The sequence below is a fragment of the Zalophus californianus genome, chromosome 2 (genome assembly GCF_009762305.2).
Source record: "Zalophus californianus isolate mZalCal1 chromosome 2, mZalCal1.pri.v2, whole genome shotgun sequence".
NCBI lineage: Eukaryota > Metazoa > Chordata > Mammalia > Carnivora > Otariidae > Zalophus > Zalophus californianus.
The window spans coordinates 180,309,403-180,325,364 of record NC_045596.1 but is presented as its reverse complement, the minus strand read 5'-3'; the positions used below and the strand labels follow the sequence as shown (position 1 = coordinate 180,325,364).

Sequence of the window (15,962 nt, the reverse complement as noted above, 5' to 3'; positions counted from 1 at the left end):
TAGAATTATAAAAATTTATAGCAGTACTATAAAAATGGTCCAAAATTCTAATGACACAGAAGGATCCAGGAAAATTTAATTCATGTTTAAAAAAAAAAAAAAAAAGAAGGCTACTGATGATGGGTTGGTTGCCTTTCTCAGGGAATCTGCATCTCCCCTTGAGGCTTAATTTGTAATAGAGAAATAAAGTTTGAATAATTTTTCTTGAAAATTTTTCTGGAAACTCCTCTCTATATTTCATCATAGTTGTCACCTTGGGATCTGTTTGATCCACACTGCCCACTATCATATGAAATACACTATCATATGAAAAAAATACTCTCTTGGCTCAATAATAGATCACAGACCACTGCTCCACCACAATTATTTAACAGATCTTTGAGATTTACTTATCCTATAGAATAAATTTATCATCCTCATCTAATAAAGTCCAAGGTATCCCTCTATCAGCTCACTTAATTTTTTTTCCTCTCCAGTTCCCTTATCACCCTGAAATAATTTCAAATACATGTTTATAAACCAGACATCACCACAGCCTTATAGTTCCTCAAATGTCTCTACAAGATCAACAATCATCTACATTATACTTCAGCAATTTAGTTATTTAAAAAAGCCTTTTATAACTACTTCCTAACTTTCAATTCCACCTTACTTTTACACAAAACCTGTTTTTCACTCTCACGAAAAATTTAGCTTTATTATATCACATCTAGTTTATCAGCTATCCCCGGCGTCCTCTAACCCCCCAGCCAATTCTGGACCCACAGTTATATCTTTCAAATATACTCTCACTAGCACCTAAAATCATTTACGTAATCCATTTCACACCATAAACCAAACATATTAACCTCTAAGCAGAGTGTTCTTTCTCCTCCGTTGCTGAGTATTGGGGAAGAAAATCATTAAATTCTACAGATTCAGAATTTGGGTATTATAGTTTCAAAAGGATTCTCAATGCTATATGGTCACCCAATTAGTTAAACCTTCCCATTCCCACCGCTCAATGAAAAGCAAATAAATAAAAGCTATGAATCACGTACCTGCTTTTATTACCTTCCCTTTCTCTATACTGGGTGCACACTAGAATTACCTAGAGATCTTACTTTTTAAAATGTCAATGTCTTGGCCCTACCCAAAAACAATTAAGTCAGAATACTGATGCAGGGGAGGGAGAAGAATTCTGGGTATGGGAACCATGTCTGCTCTTTACTTTTTATTTGCTTCTAAAGTTTAATCTACTTTTTCTTCTCTAAAGTTATTATTTTAACTTTCTAATAACTTCAACCTTTTTCTCTTATAAATCCAAAACTTTTCTAAAATTTTCAAGTTTATTACAAAATAGGCTGTAAAAAACAGGTTATTTTGACCTATGTGTCATTAAAAAAATTAAGGCTCCATGTTCAACAATTCATTTAATGACATAATGCATTAAGTAAAATAATATCTAAAGGATACAACATTTAACAGTATATTATAGTTTGTATCATCACAATACATACAATTTTATATAACTATGAAGTAAATACTTGGGTAATAAAGTCTTTCTAGTTTACAGCTACAAAAAATATAATGATCAATTAAATATACTTCCTAATAGTGGCAAATATAAGAAAGCAATATATTCAATTTTTAAGAGCAAATGATTTTCCTAAAATATATATGGTGTTAGAGGATGCCAGAAGACACGTATTTTTAGTGGAAACTTAACTGTTACACCAAAATGCCAATTAAGGTGGTGTTTTTGTCTGAGTAGGACAGTCTGAGTATATAGACTCATCCAAATGTGCTAGCCCAATTCTGACAACACTTTTAATGCCAACTTGCATACTGTCCCTTGTATAAGATGAAAGGAGAATCCTGAATCATCTACAACGCTGTTTTTCAAATACACTTTTTTTTTTTTTAAGATTTTATTTGTATTTATTTGAGAGACAGCAAGAGAGAGAAAGCACAAGTAGGCGGAGGGGCAGAGGGAGAAGACTCCCTGCTGAGCAGGGAGCCTACTGCGGGGCTTGATCCCAGGGTCCTGGGATCATGACCTGAGCCAAAGGCACTTAACTGAGCCACCCAGGAGCCCCTCAAAATACTTTTGCTCACCATCTTCTCTACCCACTTTTAGACATGCCCCCAACATACAGTCAACAGTCATTATTAAATCATAAGATCTTCTAGAAAATGTTGAGACACTGAAATTCCCTTTCTGCAAACTAGTCTGAAACTTTTTTTTTCATTGACCCATGTTATTAATAACTTGTTTCCACTAGAATTCACAATGATTTAAATTCTAAAAGTCTACAAATGACTATGCAATGTGGAGAGTCACTAAGTGGAATCACCACATAAAAAGTGTTCTTGAAAAAGTGTTCAGCCAAAAAGAGACACCCTGAATTGTCCTTAGCCATTGAGGAAATGAAATATGTAATTTAAAATCATGAGGCCCAGATGGTTTCACTGAAGAATTCCATCAAATACTTAAAGAATTTACACAATCTTGTAAAATTATTTAATCTTACACAAGCTCTTCTAAAAAGTAAATGAGGAGGGAACATTTCTCAACTCATTTTATGAGGCCAGTATTAGCCTAATACCAAACTAGACAAAAAGCAGTATAAAAAATGAAAAGTACAGATAAATAGCTATCATGAACTTAGATGCAAATTTCTAATAAGACTTTTATTAGTAAACAGAATCCAGTAATACATAAAAGGAGTAATATACCATAATCAAGTAGGATATATTCCAAAATGCAAGACTGGTTCAATATACAAAAATCCATTACTATAAAGCACTATACCAAGCACCTAAGGGTGAAAAATCATATCAATTCACACCAAAAAAAAAACTGATAAAATCCAACACCCATTCATGATCAAAACTCTCATCAAACTAGTAGAGAACGTCCTTAACTTGATAAAGAACATCTTCAAAAATCTTACAGCTAGTACCATCATTAATGATTAAATACTTTCTTCCAAAGATCAGATGAAAATGTAAAACAAAAAACTATAAAACTTTCAGAAAAAAAAAAAATTAGAGAAAAACTTTGGGATACAGGGCTAGGCAAAGAGTTCAACTGGATAACAAAAGTAGGCTACAAAATAGGAAACTGGTAAACTGGCCTCATAAATTAAAATATGCAAAAGATCAGTCATGAACATGAAAAGATATACTATAGACTAGGAGAAAATATTTGAAAACTACATGTCTGACAAAGGACTAGTATCTACAATACATAAAGAACTCTCAAAACTCAGTAAAAAATCTGATTAGAAATGGGCAAAAGACATGAACAGATAGTTCATCAAAGATGTGATATACAGATAACAAACACATGAAAAGATTTTCAACACCACTGCCATTAGGAAAATGCAAAATAAAACCATAATGAGTTATCACTACATACTTAGCAAATTGAGTAAAGTAAAATAGTGACAAATGCTGATAAGGATATGGATAACCTAGACCACTCATACACTGCTACAGGAAATGTAAAATAATACAGCTACTCTGGAAAACATTTTGGCAGTTCCTTACAAAGCTAAACATGTAACTACCAAACAACCTAGCCATCATGGAGAAATAAAACCTTAAGTTCATAGAAAAACCTGTACCAGAATGTTCACAACAGTTGTATTTGTAATAGTCAAAAATTAGAAACAACCCAGATGTTCTGTAACGGATGGCTGAACAAATGGCAGTACATTCATACCATGAAATGTTACACAGTAATAAAAAGAATGGTGACAAATGCAGTAACTTGGATGGATTTTGAGGGAATTATGTTAAGTTATTAAAAGCAAAACCCAAAAGATCTTTAAGGGTAGGATTCCATTCACATCACATTACTGGAACAACACAATGGAGCACAAATTCAGGATGTGGGAGTGGAATGGGAATGGGTGGGTGGGTGTGGCTATAAAGGGCAAGAGGAGAGATTCTTATGGTGATGGAACTGTTTTGTATCTTCACGATATCAATACCAATACCCTGCTTGTGATATTATACTATAGTTTTGCAAGATGTTACCACTGGGGGACACTGAATAAAAGGTATGTAGGGTCTCTCTGTATTATTTCTTACAATTGCATGTAAATCTACAATTATTTCAAAAACAGGAATTTTTTAAAGCGTTGCTGCATATGTATTTGTACTTGTCCAAAATTTTTAGTACATTCCCACTAAAAAAAATATTTCATTCATTTGAAATGATGTACTTCTGTATCATTGGGAGAAATTTCTAATCATTGAGGTAATGAAAAGTAAATGGACTTTTGTAGGTAAAAGTGTGTCCTCTCTATTAAACTATTAAAATAGAATATGTTTAAGGAGATGACTTCATTGCCCATAAAACATAATTAGGTGACCTACAAGGCAATATTCAAACCAAATTCTATCACATAGTTACCTTCATACAGGACATAAAGAAGCAAATTTGTTTTATGATTACAAATGGATTGATCAATAAGTATTTTACACAATAAAAGAATATTAGCCTATCAAATTATTTTCTAAAATACACTGATTTTGAGCTTGCTTATATTTTTCAAAGATTTATTTGAGAGAGAGAGAGCGCGCGCGCATGCTCACTAGCAGGGTGAGGGGCAGAGGGAGAGAGAATCTCAAGCGGACTCTGCACTGAGAGCAGAGCCTGACCTGCGGCTCAACCTCAGGACCCATGAGATCACAACCTGAGCCAAAACCGAGTCAGACACTTAACCAACTGAGCCACGCACGCGCCCCTGATTTTGAGTTTACTTTTAAATCCACATTTATAGCTGACTATAACCTTGAACAGCTGTTGAATTCTATTATACAGATTTATATATATGTAATAAATATACAAGCATATGATAATAATTTAAAATATTTTTAGAATACATAAATTACCTGCACACAGAACATTGCCGCTGAGGCTGAAGAGCAGTGAACATAACGATCATAGAATAGTTTCGAGGTGGTGCCTTTATAAATTTTCGGAATTTATCACCATTCATTCGGAAGATTGAGCGCCTGGAACTCCATTCCATCAGTTGTTCTACTTTTTCAGCTAAAAGATTCTGCAATTAAACATAGGAATTTAAATTTACACAGAGTTAAAGTTCTTCACTTTGTATTTCATATAAACTGAATTACATGAAATTGTGTCTTAACCAAAACTAATTTCTGCTAAAAGTTCTTTTGGTGAGTGTATTCATTATTAACTGACTATATATGCATAAAATATTTCATTTTATTTTTCCTAATGATCACAAAGGTTTATACAACAGTAACAAAAGCAAAAACAGTCTACCACTTCCATAAAGATGAAACAGACATGCTTTTTCCTAATCCTCTCACTAAATACAACAAAAAACTCTGGCCATTATATAAAAAAAACAAACAGAAGGAGGCTCTGAAAAAGGATGTCCAGTGTTAAAAAAAAAAAAAAAAAAGAAGAAGGAAACCCTACTTGCAACAACACAGATAAACACAGAGGATATTATGCTAAGTGAAATAAGCCAGTCACCTAAGGACAAATATGGCATGATTCCACTTGTATGAGGTATCAAAAATAGTCAAACTCATTAGAAGCAGAGATAAGAATGTTTGTTGCCAGGGGTTAGGGGAGGGGGAAATGGATAATTGTTACTCAATGGATATAAAGTTTCGGCTGTGCAGGATAAGTAAGTTCTAGAGATTCCCTGTGACATAGTATCTATAGTTAACAGTAGAGTATTGTGACCTTTAAAATGTTAAAAAGGACAGATTTCATGTTAAGTGTTTGTACCACAACCTATACACACATGCAAAGAAAAGAAAATTTTTAAAGGTGATGTAGGTGTTTAGTACTTTGATTGTGGTAATGGAATCACAGATGTGTACATATGTCAAACTCACTGATACATATATCAAATGTGTTCAATGTTTTGTATATCGATTATAACCCATAGCTTTTAAAAAAAAAAAAAAAGAGGAGGAGGAGAAGGAGAGAGGAGAGGCAGACCTCTTCCCTGGGTTAGGGCAAAAGACTTGGTGAATTGCTCTGCACCTACTTGAGGAAGAGAAAAGATAAATCAAAAGAAATGAAAGAGAGGAGGGAGGGAGGGGCAGTAGCTTGGTCAAAGAGCAACATGCTTAATAAGTAATGGGACGGAACGTTGAGGTAAGTGCACAATGGCAGACTGACGGTATAAAAAAGAAGTATTATAGCTAATTACTGGCATAATTGTTACTAAAAAAAAAAAAACAACACAAAATTTTACCTTAACAAAAGGTATTCACTGAAATTCATTCTAATGTCAAAACAAATTATTTGGATTTGATTATATTTGACTTTGGGCCTTTAATTCTGACAGCAAATATAATATGAATATATTTCCATACAAAACAAAACAATACTCTTGTTAAACTGAAAATTAAAGCTTATTTTAGAAGATACTGCTCTGCTTCATCAATACACACAAAATAGCTAAAACCTAAGCAGAAGGACTTTTACTAACTTTTCTTGGTTTGAATTCTGAGAAATAGTGAAAGTATTTTCCATGTTAAGCATAATTTACTAGTGTTTGTCTTACTATTTTAAAATCTTCAATTGTTTACCCTAACACTTAGTGAGTTAATTCAGGATCTATAAATTCTTCTGAAATAATTTTAAAATAATAAAATATATACTATATAAATATTTTATTTATAAGAAGGACTGTGACCCTCTATGTAGAGACAGAACCTCCAGACTGGAAATTGAGCGAGATAAATAAACCCTCATGAGGGCAGAAGGGAAGTGGTCTAAAAAACAGCTACTTACCTGCAAGTTCCTAGGGTATTTTCATATACTTTTCTCAATAAATACAATAAATACAAATACAAACACACACTTTCCTTTTAAATTCTGTATTTCTAAAGTAATCTTACTCTCTTTGTTCTTGTTTTTAAAAAAGTCACATCATTACACCAATATGTATCTTTCAAGGCATTAAATAACTGTGAAAGGCAGAGGATTTTGCTCTACCTCTACTTTTTGAGTTATCGAGGAAGCAAGCCAGTTTCATGGATGCTGACAAAAACAAGAATCCTGAGTCAAAAATAAGACTTTTTTTCTCAACAAGGTTTATTTTTTTCTAGCTTTACTTATATTACTGTATATTCAATCAAGTATAAGTAACCAAGTATAACTGACCCAACTGTAAGATATTTAAATTTTATAACATGATGATTGGATATACATATACATTGTGAAAGGGTTCCCTCCATCTAGTTAATTATCACATCCATCACCTCACATAGAATACCTTTTTGTCTTCGGTGTGTGTGCTGTGTGTGTGTGAGAACACTTAAATCCTACTCTCAGAAAATTTCAACTACACAATACAGTATTAACTATAGTCACCATGTTACACAGTAGATCCTCAGACCTTATTCATCTTATATCTGAAAGTCTGTCCCCACTTACCGACCTTTCCTTGCCCCCCCCCCACAACCCTTGTATGTGCCCCAGCCCTGGCAACCACTTTTCTATTTGATTCTATTATTTGAATTCTTTTTTAAATTCAACATATAAATGATTCCATTTTATACATACACACATTTTTTATTGTTATGTTAATCACCATATATTACATCATTAGTTTTTGATGTAGTGTTCCATGATTCATTGTTTGCGTATAACACCCAATGCTCCATGCAGTATGTGCCCTCCTTAATACCCATCACCAGGCTAACCCATCCCCCACCCCCCTCCCCTCTAGAACGCTCAGTTTGTTTCTCAGAGTCCATAGTCTCTCATGGTTCGTCTCCCCCTCCGATTTCCCCCCCTTCATTCTTCCCTTCCTTCTCCTAATGTCCTCCATGCTGTTCCTTATGTTCCACATATGAGTGAAAATATTTTTTAAAAAAGAAAATACCCATCAGTCCCACAAGTGTGCATCAGCCTGACAGACTACAGTTGACCCTTGAACAGTACAGGTTTTAAACTGCATGTGTCCACTTATAAATAGGATTTTTTTCAATAAATATATGGGAAATTTTTTGGAGAGACAATTTGGAAAACTTGCAAAATGAGTGGCTTAGAAATACTGAAAAAAAATTAAGAAAAAAGTTATGTATTATTGTGAAAATACAGTATAGAATACAAACAACATACAAAGTAAGTGTTACTTGACCTTTGTTGACTAGAAGCCTTACCTATGACATCAGTAGTCAGAATTAACACATACTTTGTATGCTGTTTGTATTCTATACAGTAGTTAGACTCAAAAGTTGTACTTGGATTTTCAGCTGTGTGGGGGTCGGCACCCCTAACTCTTCTGTTGTTCAAGGGTCAACTGTATCAGTATTTTTGTAGTTACCGTGCTTAAAAGTATGGTATTGGTGTGAAATGCTAATGTTACCTGCTATGTACTCATGTATTTGAGTGAGTTTCACTACACCTTCACCAGACTAGGGTATTCATTCTCACTCATATAACTAAATAACTAAATCTCTCAATAACTAAAATGGTTTCTCATTGTTTTATTTTTTTTATTTTTTTATTTTTTATTTTTTTTTAAGATTTTTATTTATTTATTTGAGAGACAGAGAGAATGAGAGAGAAAGCACATGAGATGGGGGGAGGGTCAGAGGGAGAAGCGGACTCCCTGCTGAGCAGGGAGCCCGACGCGGGACTCGATCCAGGGACTCCAGGATCATGACCTGAGCCGAAGGCAGTCGCTTAACCAACTGAGCCACCCAGGCGCCCTCTCATTGTTTTAATCTGCACTGTTATTTTCTGGCAAAATGGAACATTTTTCCACAATTCTACATATCAGTTCTACATCTTTTACTAGTTATCTCATGTCCTTTATCTTTCATCTACTCACAAATGTAATTTATTAGATAGAAGAGATTTAGATATATGTAATAAAACCCTTTCCATAATAACAAATTAAAATAGCACTAGGATTAGATTTTATCACTTCTAAATTATCTTCTTTTTGCTTACAGGGTGAACATAGAGCCAATAAGAAAAGTAATGTTTTAAAAATATCTATTTGATTATATCTTGTGAATTACTTTCATTTAAAAAGTCTCTATTATATTAAAAATCTCAATTCTTTAAAATCTGAAAAAACAAATCCATGTTCTGGAGCCACAATGAATAACAAATGATGGTGCCATTAAGAAGTCTCCCTCCTGTTCTAATATCCTAACTGCTTTATTAATTAAACAAGTTTCGCTCTTAATGTGATTATTCAAACCAAACACCAGTAAAATCAACTGGTAAAATTTTCCTATGCACTCTAAGTACCAAACCACTTTTAATATTTTCTTCCAAAATGTTAAGCATGAGGGATGACTGAAGTATTCTCTCTCATGACTGTGATGACAGAACCACATCTATGCATTTGTCAAAACCCAAAGAAATATATGACATAAAAATGAATTTTAAGTAATTATTTTTAAAAATTCAACCAAGGGGGAGGAGATTGCAAAATGAAATATAAACCTTAAAAAATAAAGCTAACTGTATTATAAATCAAGAATATACACATAACTTTGGAAAAGAGTATTTGATTGGATGTATAGATACATACACACATACACATACATACACACATACATACATAAAAATATGGACACATATATATTTATAGATAGATACAGATAAAACTATGAACCTGTATGAATACATGGATTAGTATACATATATTTCCAGCTCTGTCCAATGAGAAGGTTGGGGAGCAATGACATCCCAATACAATGAGCACACATGGCACCAAGATCTTTGTTTCTAAATATCATTCTCCATTAAAGAGACCCAGGCTTTCTTAGAGTAGCAGCTGATTAAAAGGCTGAGACAGAGAAAAACAACATGAGACCAGATTATCTCGTAGTACCAGAGAGTAAAGAAGTGCTCAAGAAAGGCATGTCAAAGGGCACAGGAACCAACTGGAAAAAGCTCCCAATAACCAAAGCTGAAAAATGTAAGCAACAAGAAAAATGACAATAGCATTGAATTCTAAATCACATAATGAAAAAAGTCCATGAGTCCATACTTACATATATATAAATAACTTAATGAATAAACAAACAGGAGAAAGGGATTACTCTTCCTTAGAGAAGAATTCCAAATAATAAAGGAGAGGTAGCAGAGGTAATAGAAATACAATTAGTAATATACACTAATGGGTTCTAAGCTTAATAGGTAAAATTTTGAGGAGAAACATAGTATTTGCATAGTCTCAAAGTACCTGCCCAAAGATATTTAGTAATTATCAATAGAAAAATAGTACTGTGATAATAGAGAAACCTAGCGGACACCTCATCCAAGTAATCAGTGTTAACAATATCAGTAATAAGACTTCTCAACATCATGTATCCCTTGATACAATCTACTAACAAGAATGCATCATTCTGTGGTATTCTTGCCAAAAACACATAACCTCAATCTAATCATGAAAAAACATCACACAAGCCCACATTAGTAATATTCTACAAAGTAACTGACTAGTACTCTTGAAAGGTATCAAGTTCATGAAAGATAAGGAAAGACAGAGAACTGTCATAGACTGGAAAAGACTAAAGAGACATGACAACTAAATAGGATGTGGAACTCTGGAATGGATCCTAGAACAAGAAAGTGACATTAGTCACTAGTCAAACAACTAGTGACATTTAAATGTCTATAGGTTGGTTAATAATACTGAGCCAATGTTAACATCTTATTTTTGAAACTGTACATATTGTTAACCCTGGGAGACACTGAGTGAAAGGCATATGGGACCACCGCACAACTTCTGCAACTTTTCTGTAAGTTTAAAATTACCGCTGACCCTTGAAAGACCCTGGGCTTAGCGGCCCTGACCCCCCACACAGCCAAAAATCCACTAGTAACTTCTAACTCCCCAAATAGAATACTATGAGTAGTAGACTACTGCTACTACTAATAGACTATGCTGACCAGAAGCCTTATTGATACCATAAACAGTCTATTAACAAATATTTTGTATGTTATATATATTATACACTGTATCCTTATAACCAAGTAGCTACAGAAAGAATGTTAAGAAAATCATAAAAAGGAGAAAATATATTTACAGTACTGTACTGTAAAAAATCCTCATATAACTGGACCTGCACAGTTCAAACTCATGTTGTTCAAAGGTAAACTATATTTCAAAATAAAAAAGGAAAAGCATAAATATAAGATATAAAAATACATTATATCCCTAAATTTTTTAATGCACACAGGTTTCACCTCTTGGTCAGTCTATGTTGGAATGAAAACTTCTGCGCTCAAAGTTCAGAGAGAGAAAATTACAGGCTAGTGTTGCTTTACCCTAGCCCATTTTCAAAATGAATAATTATTTTTAATTTTTGGAAATATTATGATCAGGATCATGAAGGTGTGATGAAAAGAAAACAATCAGGCAAAACTCTTAGATCAACAGATTTTGGTAGACTTCGCTGGGAAATCCTCAGGATGATACGTGAAGCACACTGAAAAACTGAAGCACAGCTCCAAAAGTGCACATATTTATACATGTGAGCCATTCTCTAATTCAAAAAAATATTTACTGAGTATCTCCTATGCGCCAGGCACAGAATTAGGACCTGAGAATATAAGAGTAAAATATGATCAAGTCCCTGATGTCACTGACTTTATAGAGTGGTGTTTCTTAAATTTTAATAGTGTGCTGATCCCAGGTGTCTTAATTATTTTTACTATATTATTTCAATATGTAGATATATAACAGGTATAGACTTTGGCTTCTATATTTAGATGTGTAACTTTTTTTTATATAGACATGAACTTTTTAAGTTTTTTATTTTAATTCCAGTATCGTTAACAGTGTTATATTAGCTTCAGGTGTACAATATAGTGATTCAACCATTCCATACATTACACAGTGCTCATCAAGTGTCCTCTTTAATCTCCATCACCTGTTTCACTCATCCTTCCTACCACCTCCCCCCTGGTAACCATCAGTTTGTTCTCCACAGTTAAGAGTCTGTTTCTTGGTTTGTCTCTTTTTTCCTTTGCTCATTTATTTTGTTTTTTAAAGTGCGCACATGAGTGAAATCATATGGTATTTGTCTTTCCCTGACGGGCTTACTTCACCTAGTATTATACTCTCTAAATACATCTGTGTTTTGCAAATGGCAAGATTTCATTCGTTTTATGGCTGAATGATATTCCACTGCATATATATACCACTTCTTCTTTATCCATTAATCAATCATTGGGCACCTGGGTTGCTTCCATAATTTGGCTATTGTAAATAATGCTGCAATAAACATAGGAACGCATGTGTATCTTCGATTTGGTGTTTTTGTATTTTTGGGGTAAATACCCAATATTGCAATTACTGGATCATAGGGTAGTTCTATTTTTAACTTTCTGAAGAAACTTCATACTGTTTTCCACAGCAACTGCTCCAGTTTGCATTCCCACCAACAGTGCATGATGGCTCTTTTTTCTCCAAATCTTTGCCAATACTTCTGCAAAGCAAAGGAAACAATCAACAAAACTAAAAGGCAACCTACTGAATGGAAGAAGATATTTGCAAGTGACATAATGGATAAAGTGTCAGTATCCAAAACATACAAAGAACTGATACAACTCAAAACCCAAAAAAACAAAATCAATTTTAAAATGGGCAGAAGACAAGAGCAGATATTTCTCCAAAGAAGGCATATAGATAGCCAAAAGACACATGAAAAAGATATTCAACAACACTCATTATCAGGGAAATGCAAATCAAAACTACAATGAGATATCATCTCCCTCCTGTCAGAATGACTTAAAAACACAAGAAACAAGTGTTGGTGAGGATGCAGATGCACAACTTTTATTTAACTTAAATAAAACAAATTTAAAACTATATACAAAAGTAATGTCAAAACTTATTAATAAAATCAAACATCAGTATGGTAAATGATGATGTTTAGTGAAGCCTAAAATGACACTGACAGCACTGTTAATGAAGGTATATGTTCTTTATACTGGGTGTGTAATGAATTTTTTTTTTTTTTTTGCTATTTGGTGAGATAATTGTGCTATAAAAGAAAACAGAGGCAAAATCATAAAAGCCTTAAATGATTAAAAGCTAAGCCAAGATGTGGAAACAAACTAAGTGTCCCTTGACAGATGAATGGATAAAGAAAATGTGAAATACACACAAAATGTAGTATCATTCGGCCTTAAAAAAGAAGGAAATCTAGCCATTTACAACATGAATGAACCTGAAGGACATTAAGCAGAATGAAATAAGCCAGATACAGAAAGACAAATATCACGTAATGTCACTTACATGTGGAATCTAAAAAAAAAAAAATTAGAAGGAAAAAGTCATACAGTAACATAAAATAGAATGGTGGTTACCAAGAAGCTGGAGGGTCGGGGCTGAGGGTAGATACTGATCACAGGGTACAAACTTTCAGTTATAAGTTAAGTTCTGGAAACTAAAACAGCATGGTGACTAAGTTAATAATAATAATAATAATGTATTATATACTTTAAATTTGCTAAGAGAGCAATCTCAAATACAATTAACATGAGAACAAGGGTTTGAACTGGGCAGGTCCACTTATATGTGGGTTTTAATTTTTTTTGTTTATTTTAAGAGTTAATAGCAAAAGCCACAAGTTATTTATTTATAACCTCCAACCCCAGTCACCACAGAACCAAATCACAGGCAACTGGTGCAAAGGTGGCACCTAATGCCCTCTGAGTACCTGGGAGGCCTGCAGAGACCTTTTGTTGCCGGAAGGGCAGGACCAGGCACAACTAAGGTCACAGTAGAAGGAGTGGTCGGGGGGGGGGGGGGCATGCCCCAGGCCGGTGGGCAGCAGGCTGGAGAAGGGGGCAAGGATGGCTCCACGCTCCACCAAGAGCCTTGTCCCCCAAGTTCTCCCCTTCATTGCTGGAAGGGCAGGACCAGGCAGGGCTAAGGTCACAGTAGAAGGAGTGGTCCGGGGGAGCGTGCCCCAGGCCGGTGGGCAGCAGGATGGAGAAGGGGGCAGGGTTGGCTCCACGCTCCACGCTCCACCAAGAGCCCTGTCCCCCAGGTCCTCCCCCTTCCGGGGCAGACCCCTAGCCTTAGGGCCTGCCCTTCTGGGACAGGGTGAGACACCTGCCTGCCGAGGCACCACAGCCTGACAGCCTCTGTGGGCCAGCGCACTCTCATGTGGCCGCACATGCAGACGGCCACCGGGTGGTGATGAACCTCCAGGCTGTTACTGCCCTCATGCCTTTGAGCTGAGGCCAGCAGACTAGGGAAACACTGCCACTAGATACAGTACTATAAATTATTTTCTCTTCCTTATGACTTTCTTAATAATTTTCTTTTCTCTGGCTTACTTTATTGTAAGACTACAGTATAAATACATGTGACATACAAAATAAGTGTTAATTTTCTTTTTATGTTATCAGTAAGGCTTCTGGTCAACACTAGATTATTAGTAGTTAAGTTTGGGGGCGTCGAAAGTTATAACAGATTTTCGACTGCATAGGAGTGGGCACCCCTAACCCCAGAGTTGTTCAAGGGTCAAGTGTATCCTCACCACAATAAAAGAAATGGTAACTACGGGAGATGACAGATATGTTAGTTAGTTTGTGGTAATCATTTCACAGTGTATATATCAAAACATCATGTTGTACACCTTAAATATAAGTAATTTTTGTCAAAAAGAAAATATTTAAGTTAAAAAGTTAAAGGCTATGGACTTTTGTTTTGGAAAGATTCCTCAAGCTGCAAGCCTGAGAACCCACCAGAAGAGGGAAGAGTCAGCTGAGAGGCAGTAGAAGTCAGCTTAAAATGATAAACACATAGAGCAGAGCAGAAGCAGTACACAGGGAGAAGTAAGAGATGAGAGAAATGTAGATTGATACATTTCTCTCAAAGAATGTATCAAGAATGATACTAAAGAATGATACTAAAGTTTCTGCTTTGAGCATGGAGGTAAACAATTTCCTCATTCGCTAAGACAGGAAAGCACAAATAGAAGAGCAAGTTTGTAAGAAACTGAGTTCAGTTTTGGATGTTGATGACCCTCTATTTGAGGTCAGGGACTGCGTGTGTTCTGTTTGTTCACTCCTGAATTCTAGACACCTAAAATAGCACCTAGCACATAGCATGCATCAATAAATATTTGCAGAATAAATCAACAAAATTATAGCATGCTAATAAAAGGTATGTTGACTTTTAAGTTCCAACTTCCCTGAAAGACACAAAAAGTAGAGAGAATTGCGGGGGGGGGGGGGGGGGACCTTCAGCGCCTACCCAGTGGACAGAAGAAAATCTACATGGCACACAGAACCAAGATCACTATTGGCCCTAATCTCTATTTCACTAGTTTCACCTCCTACTGTTACCTCATTCTCTACCTCATATATCTTATACCTGGATTGGGAGTATCTAAGAACCAGTATTTTCCTTAATAAATTTTCTGCACAGTTCTAACATGAAGACTAAGTTGAGAAGCCACTGTTTTAATCAATCTCAGAAACATGGCACTTATTTTTACATCACCAGACTAGCACGGAATATGTACCTTTTCCACTGCCAGTCCCTGGTGAATTTATCCTTGTCCTAAAGGGACAACTCAAATAAAACCACATTCAAGGATTCTTTCATAAAGCCCCTGAGGGATCCTCAGTCCCTCCCCTTTGTAGAAACTAGCAGACCACCTACCACATGCATCGTCATGCTCTACCTGTATGCTGCCTCCCCTCTTACCCTAGTTTAAATTTTATATGCAAATATATACCATTAATTATAAGCGTCTAAGATAGAAGTTAGTCACTATTAAAAGGCAGTAAAGAATAAGACCTCTACTTTTTCTTCTTTTTTTTTTGAGTATTTCTAAAATACTCAAGCATAAGAAGCAAAGTGATCAGTTTTTATATCTCCTACCTAAAACATCTCTTCCCTGTTTTAAAGCCAACAATCCAAAAGTCAGAGACACTTGAAATTAAAATATATACTTTCATGGGGCGGCTGGGT

At 35.0% G+C, this 15,962-nt stretch overlaps 1 protein-coding gene across 4 annotated transcripts in view; it reads right to left on the bottom strand.

Moving 5' to 3' along the window:
* TUSC3 (tumor suppressor candidate 3) overlaps positions 1 to 15,962 on the bottom strand; it is a 217,559-nt gene that overhangs the window by 138,322 nt on the left and 63,275 nt on the right. For all 4 annotated transcript variants that reach the window (XM_035726151.1, XM_035726148.1, XM_035726149.1 and 1 more), the window contains exon 2: positions 4,888 to 5,057. In XM_035726151.1, coding sequence (XP_035582044.1) covers positions 4,888 to 5,057 — 170 coding nt within the window. The remainder of the gene's footprint in view (positions 1 to 4,887; positions 5,058 to 15,962) is intronic.